Below are 20,715 nucleotides of genomic sequence, written 5' to 3'. Positions count from 1 at the left end.
CTTCTTCATCTGGGTCTTTACTTGAAGTTGACCCTAATCTGATTCTCACTAATGAACAAAAAAGTTTTAGGCCAATATTGAAATGTTTAATTAAAAGCACTTTGGTAACTAACACAATAGAGAAAACATAAATATGCATATTTTCCTGTTATTGTGGTCATTCACAAGAAAAAGTACACAAAGACAGGACTGCATGTGGACTATTATATTTTGCCATCAGCTTATATTCCAAACTATTTAACTCCCCAATTAAAATGTTTCCAAATTAATGAACAATGTACCCTTCACCACAATGAGCATTATGGAATAGATTACAAGATTTATTCATATTCATGCGTCAAAAAACACTTGGTAGGAATCATTAATCACAAGCTCCTGACTGTAGCAGAATTGCTCATAAGGTAGGAACACACAGAAGCAATAACAGCACCTATGATATACTCTCATAATGGAATGCCTTTTAAAGTGACTGTGTCAAAGGTATTAATAAACATGAGCATTTAAAATAATTTATTAGACCTGCTGGCCATGACTTGCAGCATGAATGGGCAATTAAAAGGGCTTTAGAAGTGTTCACATATTTTAACAGCCAGTTTAAAGACCCATAAAGTCATGGCAGGTGTAAATACTGGCCTCCCCTGACCTTGTTAAATGGTGATAAGCTGCATTGTGTAATCCCAATTGGATAAAATAGCTCAATCACATAGTATAATTAGCCAGTATGTACATTGAATTATTTAGGAAGATATATGGTCAATATTTGACCTTATTTATAATACATGGTCAGGTTGTTTCTACCATCTGCCAACACAACAGTTTCACAATCCAGTGCAGAATCCATGTAGACCTGAAAAAGTAATACCTGCACAAACCGGTGAGTGTGAAAAATGCCATACAGTAGTACTCACTTCCTTGGCTTTTTGGCCAGGGTACCCGTAATATAATATCCGGGGTTGCATTTGTAGCGACACACAGTGCCCACGTCATGGCTCCTGCCCTCACACTGTGGCACCAAGAGCTTGGCATTGGGTACAGTGGGCGGGTCCAGACACTCAATCTTACAATATGCTTCAGGGAATGACCACAGTCCATCCTCAAGACAGGCCAATGTATTGCTCTCACCTTAGCAAAATCAAAAATCACATCTGTAATATCAATTCTGGAAACAGGGGAAATTAAAATGCTACACAGAAAACCTGGAATGTAATGCTACAGATTCAGCTTCATACAAATGGCAAATGAAATTCAGCATGAAACTGTTAACAGCACTGTTTTCTTCAAACATTAATAAATGCAAACAAAACGGGTTTCTACTTTGAATTAAAATGCATCTGGGATTTTACACCATACTCTGAACACACAATGCCAGCACATCAGAAGGTGAAGAATATGACTTTATGAGAGATGGAAATCCAAATCTGTTTTCTCTAAAAGTTAATGAAGGATAACAGAACCTCATGGTAACTTGTACCTTATGTGGGATACACGCCTGAAACCTGCCTGAAGACATGATGCTGGTAAGGTAAAAGAAAACTAATTAGAATGTATGACAACTTCTAAAGCAATTTTACTGGTCAATAAAAATATAATGAATCTCTTTTGCAATGCTTCCAGAAAAAAAGTACACAAAGCGGAAGCACACTTTGTAGCCTTTAAAAAAATAGCACCAAAAAAAAGAGTGTTAATGGTCTAATTTGTTTCTGCAACACGTGCAAACACATCAGCTAGAAAACCAAAAGTGTTTAACCTGTTAATTGCTCAAAGCAATTGACCTTAATATCATAAACAGGTTTCAAAGCCCCCTAAGAAACTTGACAAACAAGTCTTGTTTATAGACATCGAAGCAAGTTCTCTACTGTGTTGATGCAGTAACATAAAAAACACAACATATTATAGTCCAGTAAGAGTATTGTCATGGGAGTTAACCATTTGGTCTGAAAAGTAATCTAAGAAGGCTACAATCGAAAAATACATATAGCAATGCTCATTCTGCTATCTGTTATGTTCTAGGGTGTGGTTCGTTAACACTGGCAAGTTTGGAGGTTACCTTTATATTGTATTTAATAAAAACTTTAATAAGTACTAACTTCTAAGTTACTCAATAAAATAAAAACACATTATTATTATTATTATTATTATTATTATTATTATTATTATTATTATTATTATTATTATTATTGCTGTTGTTGTTGTATCTGATCACTTTGACATAAACCCACCCAAGCACCTCAGATGGATATGAGATGTAGGGCATGCAGAATAGACACACAACATCTCTTAAACCTTCATGCAGTTTTTTTTATAGTTCCAAATATATTGTAATACAGTGTTTTGTAGGTATTGTTCAAAATAACAGCAACCTGTCAGTGGTGGTGTAAATCAAATTAAGATATGATTCATTAAGCCTGAATGAATTGCACAGGAGTAATAGTTTTCTGAGAGATGTGATTTGAGGTCATGGTTGAGGAGGCAACTGGTTCAAAAGGTGGCAGGGGATATTTCAGAGGTGGCAGGACAGCAAAGCTAATGGCATGATAATGGAGATAAATAGTCTATCTGGCGTAAACTCATTATCCTAAAAGGATGGGTAAACGAATAACTGTCCAGATTATTTTAGCACTGACAGACAAAACACCATGCTAACATGGGAGTGCAACTGAGTTATAAGTTACAGTCATGATAAAAAGAAAGTATGTCCTCCTTCAATTCTGTTTGCATTGACAGGAGCCTAAGTAACAATTGTGATCCTTATAAACAAATCTCTGGATGACAGATCTCAGCAAGTAGTCATATTTCCACAGTCATTGAGAGAGTATTTAGTAGCCTTGTGTAAGAATTGTACATGAGTTAATTATCAAGTGTGACTACCTTAATAAAAGCAAAATCATTGGAAGTTTGGTGTTATGGAGCCCTCATGTGTGTGTCTAAATCATGCCAAGATGAAAAACGTGAAATTCACCAATTTAATATTCTATAGAGAGAAGGATTCATTGTAAATGGATACCATTCAAGACAGTGGCCAATCATCCCAGGAGAGGGTTTCCCAATTAAATGGTCAGTCCAAGGTCTGATCATTTAATGCACAGAAATATAAAGGAAAAGCCCAAGACCTTCAACATGTGACCTACAGGCCCTTTGTAAGCACAATAAATGTATAGGTTCATGACAGTTCAGTATCAGAAAAAGACCAAACAATTATCTCATACATGAAAGGTTGGCTAGGAAAAAGCCCCATCTCTCATAAACAAATATGGCACCATGACTGCAAAATTACACCTGAACAAACCAAAAATAATTCTGGAACAATATGCATTGGATTGATGAGACCTAGATGGAGATGTTTGGTCATCATGCACAGCACCATGGTTAGCAAAAACCAAACACCAGAAACACCTTACACCAACTGTCATGGTGGTGGAGGTTTGAAACTGTATTACAGCCATAGGTCCTGAGACCTGTGATAACACTGAGCTTCACTTTACACAAGAATATATTTGACACAAACGTGAGGTCATCTGTCCAACAGCTTAAGCTGGCCTAAAACTGGGTGCAACAAGACAGAGATCCCAACACACCAGCAAATAAACATTTAAATGGCTAATAAGAAAAAAAAATCAAGGTGTTGAAATGGCCAAGTCAAAGTTCAGACCTCAATTCCATTGAGATGATGAGGTGGGATCTTAAGATAGCTTTGCATAAATTGCATAAATTAATGCCATCAATGAACTAAAGCACTGTTCAAAATTCTATGTTCTATGCTAAATGATTTGACAGGCTGTTGTTGCTAAAGGTGGTTATACATCTTACTGAATTAAACATTCACCAATTGCTTTACTAGGAATATCTATACACCTAATTCAAGTATCTAATCAATCAATCAATCACATGGCCGTAGTGCAATGCATAAAATAATGCAGATACTCACAAAAAGCTTAGGGTATTGTTCACATCACCCTTCAGAATGGTGCCAGACAGGCTGTTTTGAGTGTTTCTATAACTGCTGATCTCCTGGGATTTTCACACACACTACACTCTCTACAGTTTATTCAGAATGGTGCAATGAAGAAAAATTTCAGTGAGCATCAGTTCTGTGGATGGAAATTCGTTATTGATGAGGGAGGTCAACGGAGATTTGCCAGACTGGTTTGAGCTGACAGAAAGGCTACAGTAACTCAGATAATCACTCTGTTTAATTGTGGTAAGCAGAAAAGCTTCTCAGAATACATGCTGAACCTTGAGGCGCATGAGCTACAACAGCAGAAGACTACGTCGGGTTCCACTTCTGTCAGCCAAGAAGAAAAAGCTGAGGCTGCAGTGGGCACAGACTCACCAAAACCGGACAGTTGAAGACTGTAAAAATGTAGCCTGATCTGATGAATCTGCTGAGGCACACAGATGGAAGCATCAGAATTTGGCACCAACAGCATGAATCCATGGACCCAACCTGCCTTGTGCCAAGAGTACAGGCTTGTGACGGTAGTCTAATGGTGTGAGGAATGTATTCTTGGCAGACTTTGGGCTTGTTAATACCAATCAATCATCATTTGAAAGCCACAGCATATTTAAGTATTGTTGCTGACCATGTGCATCACTTTTACCATGTTCTAACAGCTACTTCCAGCATGATAACGCACCAAAGCAAAAGTCATCTCAAACTGGTTTCAGGAACACAACAATGAGTTCAGTGTTCTTTAGTGGCCGTCCCAGCCACTGGATCTAAGTCCAGTATAACACCTTTGGGATGTGGTAGAAAGGGAGATCCATACCATGAAAGTGCAGGTGAAAACCAGCAGGAATTGCACCCAATCATGTCAACATGGACCAGAATTTCAAAGGAATGGTTCCAACATCTTGTGGAATTCATGCCACAGAATCAAGGCTGTATTGGGAGTAAAGAGAGGTTCTACCCAGTATGAGTACAATGTTTCTAATAAAGTGCCCAATGAGTACACCTCCAGAATGTGACGTGATTGCTTAAGTATCAACTTGTGTGCCATTTTGTTACACTTGGTTAAAGTCAACAGGGGAATACTTAGAATTTGGTGGCAAAATCTTTTGGGAAACTCTCGCAAAACACTTGATTCATCCTTTCCATGTAATTATAAAGGTGCTACTGTGTTTACTATAATTCATTTCACTTCATCAGACAATGTCATAAAGCAGCTTTACATAAATAATAGCTATAATGTCTATAATATAAAGGTGAAATTATTCACTGTAAAATAAACGAGTATTTAGTTTAAGTGCTTTACTCACCTAGTAGTAGACCTAATGACTTCAATAATATAATAGTTTCTTTCAATAGCCTTAAAATACAATGCTTGAATAAAACAAGAAAGCAGTATGTTATGATAAAATGAAAAAAGTTATTTACTCAGTATGATAAAATTGCTACACAGTCTGTAAAATAAAATGGATACTGAAATATATATATATTTTTTAGCAATTTTTAACCACTGTCCAATGTTTCTTCAAAAATCAAAATAATCAAACTCAGTGGGCATAGTTATGCAGTGATACAAGACTTCCAGTGAACCCAGTTACCAGACACTGTAATCTGACAAACAGAGGAAACTGTGCTAATCTATAAGAATGACATTTGGGAAGCACAAGAAAATTCATCCAACCATTTTGCCACCCTGGTCTGAAAAGTAAAGGAGGATATGACTCCTTTTCATGAGATTCTCTAGTGAGCTTAAATCATGATCTTATTCTTGAGCTGTTTCCTTGCTCCCTAAGTGCTGCCCCGTTTCCTGTTTACACAGCAGAGAAGCATGGAGCCTCCTGGAGAGGACCTGAGGTAGCTGCCAAGCATATATACACACCCCTAAATCCCAAGCTGAATGAAAGCAGACTTCAAGGATGCATAAAATATGTTGTGGATTCATAAAAGATATGCAGAGGATATATAAATATGCTCAAACACAGCAAAAAAAAACATCAACACACTTAGAGTATTACCTTGCAATGTGGAGGGTGAGTTGCAGGAGAAGGTGCACTGCTTGCCAAAAGTAGTTCCCCAGGGGCAGGTGAAGGAGGCAAAATAGACATGAGAGTTATCAGGCAGACCACAGTCCACAGGCTCACAGCTCACCACACGGTCCCAAACACCATTGACACAGCTCAGCTCTGCAGCTCTCTGAGAAACAAATGGAGATTTAAAGATGATAATGTAAATGATTTCTTTAAGCTAACTGTGACAATTTTTTTGCCTCACTATGTAGTATATATATTAATACCTAAGTCACTACTATTAACTAATAACAAATATTGGTAAATTACTTATTAAGTATTAATAATATACTAGATTGGTAGATCATTATGAACTAAGGGAATACTGAGTCTTATACTGTATATGCCATGAAGAAATATGGATATTTTTGCATTTCTTTCTCTTACACATATATAATGCTGCTTGTTGAAAGCAACTAGGAAAAACAGCCAAGAGCCCTATAACCAGTATGTGTACTAGACAATTTATTATATTCATACTGTATGTGCATCACTTTATTTTAGTATTAGTTAACAATTTAGATTTTTACATCTGTTCTAACAAAAAATACAAAACCATATCACTACTAAACCAGAAATCCCCAAAAAAGTCCCCCGAAATACATACCCTTAGTTATGGTGTTTTTTATGGTGTTTTTATATATGACTTGTTTTATGGAAATATGTGCATAGGGTTAGATTAATTACAGGGGTAAAATATTGGTCAGTATTGACAGAGGTTGTACTGTCATAGTGCTGTTAAAGTTGGCAAATTACCTACTACTGGCCCACTGGGGGCCTACTCTCTTTTGGCTCAGGTCTACTCAAACGGATCATTATCAGTTTGTAGATATAAACAGTGTCTTCACTATGCATACCAAAGTAAAGTTTGCTATTCAAAAGGGCCTTGAGCTAAACTCACTGCTCTTTATATATGCTACCTCTGTGTGAAATTACTCATAAACATTAACTTCCACAGCTATGCCAATGACACACAGCTTCATGTATCATCAAAGCCAAATGACAGACATAGACATTGAATGGTCTTTATAGGGCAGTAGTACATGAGTGAACTGTCTCCAGTTAAACTAGAGTGCAGCAGCCTTATAGGAACCAGAAGATTTGACCACATTGGCCCTATTTTATTCATACTAAATTGACTCCAAATAAAACTGATTGTATTGTATTTTGTTGTATTGTACTGTATAGATTGCATTGTTTATAAAATGGTACTAATTATCTTTAAATGCTATAAACTCTTAATGGTCTCACATCTTAAAAACTTTACCCACAATGCAAAAGTCTAGGTATGCAATTTACTAAGAAGAGCAAATGGATTAAAAATACTAGGTAAGCAAGGACAAAAAAAAGCATGGCTCAGGTAATCAAAAAGGATATCAAAGGGCATGCAAAATAAAAAACAGTGGACAAGGAAAACAGAATACAAGACAACAATTTAAATGAACAAACTAATCAAAGTACAAAACTCAAAACAGGTGTGGACATGTAAGGGGAGCAACCAGTGAAAAGACATGGGTGGAGACAGGATTTAAACCAAAGCACACGTGGCAATGTAAACTAAAACAAACCCCGGAAAGCATGCTAGCACACCATAGCTTTGCAGTCTGCTATGCACACTAAGCAGGTCGGCTCGTAGCACTCATGACGCTAATATTGAAGACTACAACAGGGGGCTGAATTTTTTTCTTAGCACCACAGTTATAGAACAGCCCTCCAATTAGTGTTTGAGACTTGTCACAGTAGACTGATTTATCAACCAATTTATCAACACTTTTGTTAGTAGCTTTTCAAGAGAAAAGGTTTATTTTACAAAAAGGGTTGGGTAAACAAATAGATTCTAAGTAAAGGTTAAGATAAAGGAGAAATAGATCAGGAGGGCTCATGTTCTCAGGTAAGCTGTGAACTGGAAAAAGCTAAAACTCAGAAGAGGATGGTATTTCATGGTATATCATTCAGTCTGTAAAATCTAGTAAAGGTACACATCTATGTTGCCACAGCTCTCTGACATTTCTAACTGTAAAAAAAAAACACCACCAACAACAACAAAAAAACAAACACTTTACAGTGAAAGACACTTTTTGTATAGCCCATTTACTGTCTATAAGAGTATACTGTATACTAATGATTTCAGACCATAAATGATAAAACATTCAATTTGCCTGTATGAAAAAGCTTGTCACCCTAAAAATCAGATACTTCAAATAGCATTTAACACAAATATAGAAGACTATATCTTTATAACTACACTTCCCTGCTACAAAAATTCATCACCAAACTCTATTATCATGATTAATACAGCCCTTGGTTCAAGTATCATTTATATAATTCATGAGAGAGAAAGAGAGCAGGACTTTTAAATAACAAATACTTTTAAAAGTATAAAACATGTAAAAATGGTGAGGCTGCTTTCAGTTTTAGCACCAACACTAAACCTCTGAACAAATGCATTACCCACCCCATTTATCAGGCTTAATATCCAACCTGTAACTCTCACTCTATCATGTATTAACTATATTATTAACTATGTATTATAAATTCAATGTGTATACTTTTTTATTACCAGTATGTTTTTAATTATTTTTCACATTCCTACTTATACAATTAAAAACTTATATCTGATTTTTAAATTAAAAAAGGTATATAAAAAGTAAAACATTCAAAAAACAAATATACTGTATGTATTACTATAATTGAGCTGTCTTTGTACCTGTTGAGGACGAAAGCCCTGGCCACTGAGTGTGTACCCTCTGTGGCAGGTGATGGAGCAGTGTTTGGGGTCCAGAATGGGGGTGCAGCTGACTGAAGCATGCTCTACTTTCACAACACTGCAGGGGTCCGCAGTGCATGGTATGCGCACACACCTAATGAATAGAGATACAATGATTTTATATTTCAGTCCTGTGGGTGTCCCTAGAACAGTATTTGAACAAATGCCTGGTCCAGGGATGCCATATTCGTGTATTTTTGTGCTTTCCCCAATCATCCACATCTCATTCAATTCAACAAGCTATTCATAAGCTCTAACCAGTATGTTTCTTAATTAAACCATATGGCTGCAAAACATGGCTGCATGTAACATCTGCATTGTACAATGGTACTATCTTTAATAGGGCAGTTTCTTTCTGAAATAGTGGAAGTCCAATGTCAAAGCTGTAAGGGTTCATAAACACACAGCCACCCTGAATGAACTGGTCTTCTTGTCCAACATCAGTGCTTCATCACTAGTGCAGTTATGGCTGAATGGGCACAAATCCTTACATTTTCCAATGTGCTGGAAAGTCCTTTGGAAAGGCTGTTATAGCAGACACAATGAGCGACCAAGTCCATATTAATACCCAGGTTTTAAATGGGATGTTTAGAAAGCATGTATGGATGTGATATAAGGTGTCCACACTATATATCTGTATCTTGCACAAGGTCATATGACTGTGGGGCCACCATTTTACAACTTTTTTGATTTTGACTGCTTTATGTACTCCGATCAGTAAACTGACAGTCTGTACCTGTTGTTTAATCAATGTTATAATGTTATATTATCAATGTTATAATGATAGCCACACATGGATGATAATGCTATAAACTGTGATAGGGATTTGGTCAGCAAAATCCAGCTTCAGCTTTAATATTAGTCTTAATATAACAGAGTCACACTCCTGTAATACACTATGATCATCATACATCAAGCTTTGCTGAGAATAACCTCTCATATTAGTTCCTGCCACTGGAACATGGCAAAGGAACTTACCACCAGGCCATTTATCTGCTACAGTGACACAGTCAACTCTAGTGAAAATAGTAATAAAGTCAAATACTAGAATGACCATCAACCATAGTGTGTGTTAGATCCCTTTTTCAGATTTAATAAAAAAGTTTTATACCCAGCATTTTTAGTCAATTTTCTCAAGTCCTCAACAGGACAGAAGGAAACCATCCTAGAGGTCTGGAACTAAAGGCTGTAGTTATTTCTAACTAACTTGATTCAACATGCTGGGTAATTATCAAGTTCTCCAGCACAGATTCAGGTGGATCAGAGCAAGAAAATTAAAAAGCTTTCAAGATTTTAATTGGGAATCACTGTTTTAGAAATCAAATCATAAAGGAGTACCATTGTAAACATGATTGTGTATAAAGAAATAAATGAAGCTGCAATTCAAATCTGATTTTTTTGAGGGTGGCATCTTAAGTGCAGTTATATGTGAGCATGTGTGAAGACGTGGAAGAGCCCACCCTCAGCGCACCCAGTCAGGGCATAGGGAGTGAACTGGCAGGATGTACGCAATGCTACCCCTAGCACAGCCACATGAACAGTGGAGAAGTTCAGCAACAAGGCAGCTGTCTTGAAGAAGGGCATGCTCAGGTTGTGAGTCACATTCACCACCAAGGGGTTACGCAGGCATGACAGCTCATAGGTACCTGCACACACACCGAATGACACACAAACACAGACACACACACACACTACTAAAAATGCCCATTTCAGATGTGTAGTATATACCTTTTGATCCATTTTAGATCACATCCATTATACACCCTTAATACTGAGTAAAAAATAAATACAAATACAAAACTTTATTGTTTAGTGCTGGTTATAATTATCCAAACAAAACAACAAAACAACTAAACTGTAAAGATGCATGTGAATTTAAAATACTTTCTAGTTAAGCTAAGATGCTATGGAAAGTATGTCTTTGCCAAGTAATTCCTTTATTAAGCTTTTTTTTTTTTAAAGGCTAGGTATATTAAAGTTGCTCTAAAAACACAACAGTAAAAATAAGTGGATAGATTATAAATAAGGGATGGTCCATAATACTGATGGTAGAGACTGGCTAAAACTTCTTAAACTGTTTCATTTAATCTTGAATAATTAACTATGGAACAAAAAGATAAGTTTTTTCTGCCATGTCTTGTATTTTATTTGCACTCACATTAACAAAAAAGCTTCTGAAGTTTCTGAATATGTTTTATATTAACTTGTATGGTCTATGAAATGTACCTAGTGTGTGGTTTTTGTTACTCGTGTCACAGAGTTGGATGGACACTGTTCTTTTGCACTGTTCGCCACTGTTCTGCATTTCTCCATCATAGGCCAGATAGATGAGAATTGAAGCTGCTACTCCGGGCCGCTCAAATTCCACCTGACAAAAACACAAGAAGAGAAAAAACTGCCATGAGCTCATTTAACCTTTGTGTGTTCTCTCATTCTTCTAAATTTCCCATTCAGTGGCAGTGCATACCCTGAGCCACACAGGCTGATGCTGGACAGAGTGACTGCTGGCTGTGCAGGGGACCCACGCATCCCTCATTAGTGCGTCATTCATTTCCACATACTGAGACCTGCACATCTAATAAGACAAGAGTCATAGGGCACAGATTCCCAAACCTGGTCCTGCAGTTCCTCTATCCTGAATATTTTAGTGTTTTCCCAGGTCTATTACACTGTCTTCAATTCAGGAAAGGCTGTTAATTATTAGCTGATATGTTACATCATGTGTGTTGAGAGCTGATGTTTGTTAGTCAGTGTGTTCTCCAGTACAGCTAGGACGCTGAGAACCTGTGACATATGCTGTAGAAACCATTGTATGAAGTGTTGCGTTTAGCATTGAACATTACCAGACTGAGATTGGGCTCTCCTGTTGCAGACAGTGCAGGGCACCGCCAGTCCTGATGGGAAGCTGTTGCACTGGAAGCCCATTGGTCAATAAAGCCATTTGGGGTAAAGAAGCCACAGTCCTGAACACTGAAGCCCCTCTCAAATTCCTCACATACACCATCACCCTCATAAAAGTAGCAATGACTTGGCTGACCTGAGAGAATGAGAGAGCACAAGCCAATTAACACCGGTCTCAATGCCAAAAACTAATTTGGTTCTCATTGCTCGGCATAGGGATAAGGATAAGGTGTAAGGTAAGGGATAAGGTGTGGGGATCCTGTACACGGAGCAATTTTCACACCAGTTCAATAAACCAATTAAGTTGAAAAGGGATATGAGATCATAAGATAAAATTTCATTAAAGCACTCTAATAAGGATGAGGTGGCACAAAGATCAACCATAGAGGAAAAGAAGGTCCACAAAAGCAATTTGAATGCTTCAAGATCAAAACTCCTTCAAAGCTGGCACATGTAAATAAGTTACACGCCCGGTAAGAGAACGGTGAATCATAGATGAGGTGATTGATGAATGGGCTCCAGTACCAAATTAAAAACACATCCAGTCCATGTGCACTGGCTGATTATCTAGACAATGATTATATGTGTGGGAGAGGGGTCACAGAATCATTCCAGGGTTTTTTCGTTATTTGTTTCTGTGTTATTTTCCATAAAATTTTGTTGTTGTTTCATATAATATCAAGTGAAATCCAAAACTGATCTCATGTCTGTCATTGTCAGAATTGGATATCTGCTTCTGCTTGAATTGTTCACACCCAGCTTTCTACTTTCTACTGACTATTTTGATAAGCAGTTTGATAAGTAGGGCAGTGGTGACACAAGTGGTTAAGGGTTGTAGATTGGAAGGATGGGGGCCGGAAGCTGTCATTGTTGGGCCCCTGAGCAAGGCCATTATCCTTCTCTGCTCCAGGGGCGTTGCATCATGGCTGTCCCATCATGGCTGACCATGATGAAATTGTGACATATGAAAAGATGAAACATGAAGGAAAAGACACTTGCATGGATTAAATTTAACCATTATTTTGCAATCACAGTGAAACACAGACAGAATCACCTGGCAGTGCCAGCAAGTGTAAGGATGGCCTTACCAAATTAAAAACAGATACAGCTAAACTTGTGGAATACTTACAACCAATCTGATTGCCCTGGGACTCAATCTCTGAACTTTCTAATTAGTAGCTCAGAGCCCTAAAGTCTTAGCTAACATGGTACACATATTAGATGTGTGGTCTCTTCAAATTTATGAGTTTATGAAAATCTCCCTTTGAAATGAACACAATTCACACACTAATGCCCAAGATTAATAAGTAGGTGTGCCTTCATGGTCCTGTTTTCTGTTTTCCTATTGCCTCAAGATTTTTGTGCCAAATGGTTAGGTGTTTCTTGAAAAAACAGCGTAGACTTATTCAAAGTAAAAACCTTTTGTGCTTTCTCTAAGTTATGTCTAAAACAGTGTCTGCTGAACTTATGTTATGAAGCTAAAATTCATTATTTTCATTTCCTTTATTGCTCTATTGTCCCTCTGTCACTCACCCACACAGTTAAAGCCTGGCTCCATGCTGCATTTTTTGGAGCAGCCATCTCTGTCCAAGAGATTCCCATCATCACACTCTTCCATCCTGTTCAAACAGGGAAAGGGGTCAAGGATTACCTTAGTTGTAAATGCTATGGACACAAATACATTTATTTTCACCTTTAAAAGGATAAAAAGAAAAAAAAACTTTCCTGCAGAGTAGCTTTAAGCTTTTATTTTTATAATATAGTACCTACATCTACAACATCTACTCATCTGCAATTGTAAAATCAAGCATAAATTTAAATTTTTTTTAACTAACATTTTTCTCTGAATGACACTGATTATCATACCTGCTTTATATGCAAATATTTGTAACTACACAGCAATTACTTTAAAAGTGAATCATGCACTGTAAACACTTCACTGCATTTAGAGGTTAAAAATATGAATATTTACTTTGTCTGTTGAGCTTCACAAATCCTTTTCTGCTTTGGGCTGAGAATAAGTAACCTGCGTCCATGCTAAAGTGTGTCCATGCTTTATTCTGATTCTAACCATATTGGTTTGGCATGAAGAAACTGTCCATGGCAATACACAGTTTAGCTATTAAACACTGAACTAAATGAAATAAACTCTGAACTGAATTACAGTAATGATAATAGACATATCACATAACAGCCTTAACCCAAAGGGGAAGACACTTGTGATGGCATATTTTTGTAACTGAAGGACAGCATCCTCTCATTTCTCTATCAAATCAAGGTGGTGTAAGCAAGCTATATGCATTACATGAAGCATGACAACTCATATCTTATGCATGCTTGGCACATTTGCCAAAATAAGATGAATGTGTCTTTAAGTATCAACGTACCCTTGTATTTTTCCATCTCCACAGAAAGGGTCTCCATGGGTGTAGATCAGAGAAGGAGAGAGCTCACTGCGTAAGCCTTCAGCCTCCACCTGGATCCTGTACTCATACCGCATCCCTTTCTGTACATCACTATGAGCATCTCAACATAACCGCACACACATACACATAAACACACACACAAACACACGCAAGAAGACATAATTTCAAAGATATCAGTTAACACCCAAGATAAAATATTTTAGTGACTCAACTTCAGAACATATATTCAGCAATCTCAGAGAATGATCTAACCTTGTGAACATTGACCTCATGATGGCATAGGTATCAGAGTTTATTGATTTTTTTTTTCTAATCTGTGAGATCTCATGGGTTATTCACTCATAGATTGCTTGATTTCAGCTGCTTTTCCGGCCAGTAGTAAGGGAAGCTTCTTTCCTGGATCTCCTGTTCCCCCTCAACAAATTGCCCTTATTAATTATGCATTACGTCCAGAGCTGGAGAGATAAATGGAGCAATTTCTGTCAGTGACAAGGGTATTCTGTGTCACTCATAACATCTAGAACGTTCCTAGCAGAAGGAGCTATTTCAAGACTCATTCTTTCTACTACTACTACTACAAGATAACTTACGCATGCTAAAATAACATTAAACCAAAGGGTCCAAACTGGCATTAGGCCCTGTAATGAAACCTGTATAAAAGTAAATAAAGAAATATTTCTAGAGTCTTTTCAGTTTTATGGTTTATTTTCACATGAAAATGATAAGAGCTTATTTAGAAATTCAGCAAATGGATGTAGCCCCTAACAGCAGTTATAACAGATGTAACAGAAGTTTTGATTTCATTATACACCTCTTGGTGGCAGTACAGACACTTCCTTAGTCCTCTTTCTTTCTCTCTTCTTCCCCTGAGACATGAATGACAGGTCACTTATCACACACTAACACTGATGAATGACCCAAGTGAATGATCTCCAAGAGTGAACGAGAGAGAGAGAGAGAGAGAGAGAGAGAGAGATGAGAAACAACTCCAAACAGCCCCAGGTGTTGTTTCTACAGTATCTACTGGATCACATTTGGTTTAGATTCCAGAATCCTTTTTACTTTCTGCCTCTCTGTCTTTCTGATTCCTAGTTACCTCCTCAACCCTGTCCACATAACTTTACTCCCTTTGATTTTTCCATCTTTTTTGCATTTATAGGGCCAGTGGAAGGAAATTTGTTGGAGATGAAACAGACTTTGCTCCACACCATTAATGCCTGTTTTGGCCTATTGCAAAGTGCTCAAGGAGAAATAAACCAGGACCCTGTTTACATCTTCACACTTAAAAAAGCAGCTAAAATGTCATGTAAATTCAGGAGCTCTATGAGGCTCAATAGGTACATTTATAAATTGTGTTAATAAACAACAGTAGGACCAGATCCAGAGAAACAAAGAACATAGACTATTATTGTTTTTTCATTTTTCATTCACAACGGACTTTAGCCCAAATAGCAAGTTTCAGTCTTGAATCCAAATAGGAATCTTGCAATTCCGAAGTTTAGGGATAAAGAATCATACATAAAGATATGAAGCAATATCTGCAAAAGATCTATATTTATGTACTTTGATAGATAGATAGATAGATAGATAGATAGATAGATAGATAGATAGATAGATAGATAGATAGATAGATAGATAGATAGATAGATAGATAGATAGAGTTTAGATTTACAGGTGTGTGTGTGTGTGTGTGTGTGTAAAGCATCTTACCTGTCTGTATATGTGGACTGTTTGAGTGTGACAGAGCTCTTGCCTTCCCGTATGGGTGGATCTCGTAGCACATGGTATATGAACGGACGACAGACAGAACAGTGAGGATTCTGGGGTCGTGATGTCAGCAGCACGGCATCAACCTCCAACTTCTTATCAAAGGTAGAGATCTTGACAGCCTTTACTTTCTTACTACTAGTGGCACGTAGAGTCAGAGGAATATCGCAAAAAACATTCTGTGGGCCAGTGTGAAGTGATTCACCTGTCTCCAGGATGAACTCCAGATCAGAGACTGCCTGCTTGCCTATTAGCACAAATAAAATATAAAAATGTTTCAAAGAAGGTGACTATATGATATATGATAAATGATTAAATCTGACAAATTATTAATTAGCTCAATCTGAGCAAAAGCATCCGTTGCAGCGCTTTGGATTATAAATTTAAAAAAAAAGAAATGTTCCGCTATTATACAGCAGTTTCTGTTCTATTAGACTCCCATTATAACATAGCTAAATTATTTTTCTATTGTCCTAATTCTATAATTGTCCTGTTATTTAAATGATGAGATTTTCACCCAGACTTAAAGAAACTTTTTGTGAAGAGTCAGTGTAAAAATCTGAGGAATCATGAAAAGACTGCAGGAACATAAGAGTATATATACTGTAAAATAATAATATAAATATATCTTTCATTATAGAACTCACTGAAGGAGATGTAGGTGATCCACACAGTTAGTGTGTCTGGAACTACTGGATACTGAAAGTACAAGTGCAAAACACATCCTCCAGTCTGAAGACACTGAGAACTCATATTGGCTTCATACAGGCTGAACTCGGGGCTCCAAGAGTGCATGCTAGGTTCACACGGCTGATACACGTCAGGAGCACCTGTTACACACACAGACATAATCACATATATGTTATATGTTTCTCATTCCCATTGAACTACAAAGACAATTCTTTATTAGAATCAGTAGAAATTAGCACAACATGAAAAATGTTCCTGTTTTGCTTTCATAACACACTCACACACACCATTCTTGAAAAATAAGGGAGTAAGTGCCATTTACTAAACTGTCACAGTAATTACATGTAAGGTAAAGCTGGCCCACAGTAACCACTTCACATGGACCACATACCATTGTGCAGTGATGGTTATGAGATCATGCAATTCTTGATGGCTAGAACACTTTAATGTGAGCAGGTCCTAAAGCACAGCTTAAACCTTGGTCACCACTGGCCCCCAAAATAAAATGCGACACAAGCTGTGGTTGCCTTTAAATGTGCCCACTTGCATTAGAGAACTTTTGGCTGTCAAATTGCCACGTCTTGGCTACAAATCATTATGTGCCTAGAGTAAAGAGAATTTGGTCAGGAATTTTCTGCTATGCCAGATAAGCAGAATGTATAGAAGTTGTCATGTCAATGCATATTTAGGGATGGAGGTGGAACAAATATGATGCAAACGAAAGATAAAGGGCGTAATAGAAAGGAGAATGGGCTTTGGGGTGGGGAAAAGATCAGGGGTGGGAACAGTTCAGGGGAAAAAAAGTCTTGGCAGCTGTTGTGAAGCGCACTTCTCCAGACCTCAAGGCACAACCTGGCACAGGCACAACATGGCAAGCAAAATGGATTGGCAAGTTAATTGGGATGGACAAGATGCGGAAAAATAATTTATTAGTGGGAGCTAATTTGAATGTCTATGTGAGAGATTTAAAATAATATATTAAAGTGACGGCTAACGTCTGTGTGAGAAAAAATGAAGAAGGTAAAAAGAGTGATTTCTTTACCAAAGGAATAAACAGTCGTTCTGGACACACACACACACACACACAGACTCCTAGTCTCCTAGTCTCTAAACCAACAGATTAAATGGTATTCCAGTATGTAGCACATCACTTCCAGCAGTGCTGTAAGGCTCAAGTTAACTCTAAAACAAGACAGACAGATAGATAGACAAGAAACAGACAGGTAGGTGGAAAGACAGGTAGACAGACTATTGGAGAAACAGACAGTTAGAATGACAGGCATCTGGAGAAACATAGAGACACACAATTTGAGATACATCCAAACATCTGGAGAAACATAGAGACAGACACCTGGATATGAAGAAAGACAGCTGGAGAGACAAATGGAGCTGGAACTAAAGAAAGAGACAGACAGATAGATAGCAGAAGAGACAGACATCTATAAAGATACAAAATCCAGTACAAAGGAATACAATAGAATAAGATAAAATGCAACATTATTGAGATAAACTGTTGTCTAGACAGATAGAATGTAAGAAGGGCAATCATAGAATAAAATAATAAAAAATATGCTACAAACACATTCAGATATAAAGATGCCTGAAGATAACAAAGAAATAAACTGTGGCTTTGTTGTGCTGTTTAGCTGCCGTGGTCTGGGTTTATTTGTCTCCTTAGTATGGAGATCAATTTAAAGTTAATCTAATGGATCACCATTATCCGATAATAAAGCATTTCTCTCCTTACGGGAGTGATCTTTTCCAGGAATAACTCCACCTCCAGCCACAAGGCAGAAAGGCTCCACAAAGGCATGATTGGATGAGTATGGAAATGATATAAGTCTTTAAATCTCTACCACACTCAACGAATCACAGATTGAGTAAATTTCAGAGGGAGTATCCCTGTTATACAGATCTAAAGACTTCATAGACAAGAATTCATGACAAGGTACGCTGTTCTAGTGGCATGTGGTAGCTCAAAACTAATATATTTTCTGATGTTTTTTCCTTTATTTACCATTCATATGTTCATAATAGAATAGAAGTGAATAGGGAATAAAGACATTCGGGAGAGACATACAGCTTGGGAGACAGAGCAGATAGACAGATAGACAGACAGACTTATGAGAGAGGTAGACAGATCCCTTCCAAGTGTGTTCCTTTGCGCCCAGCATGGCCTCGAGTGTGTAAGGTTAAATGCAGCCAGCCAAGGCAAACCGTAAAAACTCAATTGGTGAGAGAAACAGAGCAAGGTCAGAATTAATAGCTGTATCAGATGCAACACAAATGCCCCCTCTGGGAAAAGTACTGTGGCAAGATCTGCGTACACATCATCCTTTCTTCTGTTAGTAACCTCAAACATCCCCCTGTTCTTACAGCTGTGGCTTAGGGCTTTCCACACAATCACACACACATACACACACGTTACTATGATAATGGACACTTTTCCATTGTGCATTACTGCTTCTTCTGCCATTCTGCTTGCACTTAACCCTAATCTGAATCTCACAAATCACACCTTATAGAACATGCTGCCTATGCAAGACAGCTAGCCAGAAAAGTGACAACATTTCAAACATCAGATAACTGTCTTTATAACACTTGGAATGAATAATGTTAATTCATTTGGTTTACTGTAGCATTCTCCCAAGCATTATTTCATTTTGCACAAACACTGCTGTCATTTGAGTTAAAAAGTCTTTTCTGAGGTGATAAACAGATTGGCAAAATAACTCACAGTTAGTAGTCAGTGGATGGTTTATCACCTGTCTGAATATAAAGCCAAAACAATAGGTTGTGTGAAATTTATTACAGACACTGAAGCAGTGTCACTAAATCTTACTTGCCATATCTGAAGATACTCCAACTCTAAAGTTATTAGCATTGCAGTTCTTCATCTTCAGAAACTAATGGTTTGTATCTCATCAATCTGTTTTGAAAAACAAGATTTGTGTCCAAAACCTACTCCCTGCTACATGTAAATGGAAGATTTTATGCTTAACCTCCTTCATGGCAGAGTGTGTTTTTTCAAGGAACTCACATATAAGGAGAGGATTTCCACAGATCTGGCTCCATGTTTCAAAAGTACATACTCATCCATGACATGTCAGTGAGTGGGCAGCAAACAGCTAAGAAAGCTCTGATTGAAATAATCAGTAACATCTGCTACATGAAGAATAGAGTTCATAAGTGATACAGGATAAGCATAGCTTTTTTATGACAAGCCAGGTGTGGAAGCTACCCAATATTACCAAAACTTGAAGCTATGCCAATTTCTTCATTTTTTTTTTCATCTCTCCAATGGCAAAGACAAGAGATTTCTTTATCCTGGCAATTATTATTTAAGGATTTAGCCCTTAAGTTTTTCCAGACTTCTGAGGACTTGCACGCACCTGGCCAGGAGGATCCTCCTGGCAAGCAAGCCTTCAAAAGTGAGAGCAGCCTGAGCTTTGGATCCTCATTAATCAAAGAGCTGGTATTGGTTTTTTTGAAATTGTTCACTGTTCGCGGCCGAATGGCGTGATCAACTCTACACAATTCATATGTCAGTCAGGTTTCAATTTTCAGACTCCCCTGAGACGCATGACACGAAACAGGACCAGGAAGGACTTAGGATGGTTAGCTTGTGTTACACACTAATGGATTAAGGATCATTAAACTAACATTTTCAGATTATAGATACTTACCCACAGCTTCTTCAGGTGTCCAGTAGCCACTGCTGTCACAGGAATGGGGTGAGGAGGCCTTGTAGGCATACTGATGGAGTGCTCCGTGTTCATCACACAACTGACAGTTCACTCCCTCCTCCCTACACACACACACACACACAACAACATCAAACAGTGTGACCACACACAGAAGCTCAAGTCTATGGATCTGCAACATAGGGAGAAGATAAAAAGAGCTTAAAGTATTAGAATACAAAGGAAAATTAATACAGTATTCAGGCCCCATTGTTTTTTGCACATTTCATTGTTAAAGATTTAATTTAACATGATTCAATTAACTTTTTGGCCATTAATCGGTACACAAAAACCAATTATGACAACAGGTTTTTAGAATTTTTTTTGCAAGTTGAAAAAAATCTACAACGGAAATAACTCATTTAATATTCAGACCCTCAGCTACAGGCACTCCAAATTGAGCTCAGGT

At 37.5% G+C, this 20,715-nt stretch overlaps 1 protein-coding gene across 2 annotated transcripts in view; it reads right to left on the bottom strand.

Annotated features, from left to right (window-relative positions):
* pappa2 (pappalysin 2) overlaps positions 1-20,715 on the bottom strand; it is a 55,938-nt gene that overhangs the window by 15,413 nt on the left and 19,810 nt on the right. For both annotated transcript variants that reach the window (XM_058393867.1, XM_058393868.1), the window contains exons 6-17: positions 20,250-20,371; positions 16,521-16,703; positions 15,817-16,120; positions 14,068-14,196; positions 13,214-13,299; positions 11,623-11,816; positions 11,247-11,354; positions 11,006-11,147; positions 10,251-10,425; positions 8,720-8,873; positions 5,962-6,139; positions 909-1,122 (exon numbers count right to left, since the gene is read on the bottom strand). In XM_058393867.1, coding sequence (XP_058249850.1) covers positions 909-1,122; positions 5,962-6,139; positions 8,720-8,873; positions 10,251-10,425; positions 11,006-11,147; positions 11,247-11,354; positions 11,623-11,816; positions 13,214-13,299; positions 14,068-14,196; positions 15,817-16,120; positions 16,521-16,703; positions 20,250-20,371 — 1,989 coding nt within the window. The remainder of the gene's footprint in view (positions 1-908; positions 1,123-5,961; positions 6,140-8,719; positions 8,874-10,250; positions 10,426-11,005; positions 11,148-11,246; positions 11,355-11,622; positions 11,817-13,213; positions 13,300-14,067; positions 14,197-15,816; positions 16,121-16,520; positions 16,704-20,249; positions 20,372-20,715) is intronic.

Source organism: Hemibagrus wyckioides, linkage group LG07 (assembly GCF_019097595.1).
Source record: "Hemibagrus wyckioides isolate EC202008001 linkage group LG07, SWU_Hwy_1.0, whole genome shotgun sequence".
Taxonomy (NCBI): domain Eukaryota; kingdom Metazoa; phylum Chordata; class Actinopteri; order Siluriformes; family Bagridae; genus Hemibagrus; species Hemibagrus wyckioides.
Note: the sequence above shows the minus strand (reverse complement) of the source record. Positions and strands in the feature narration are given on the sequence as shown.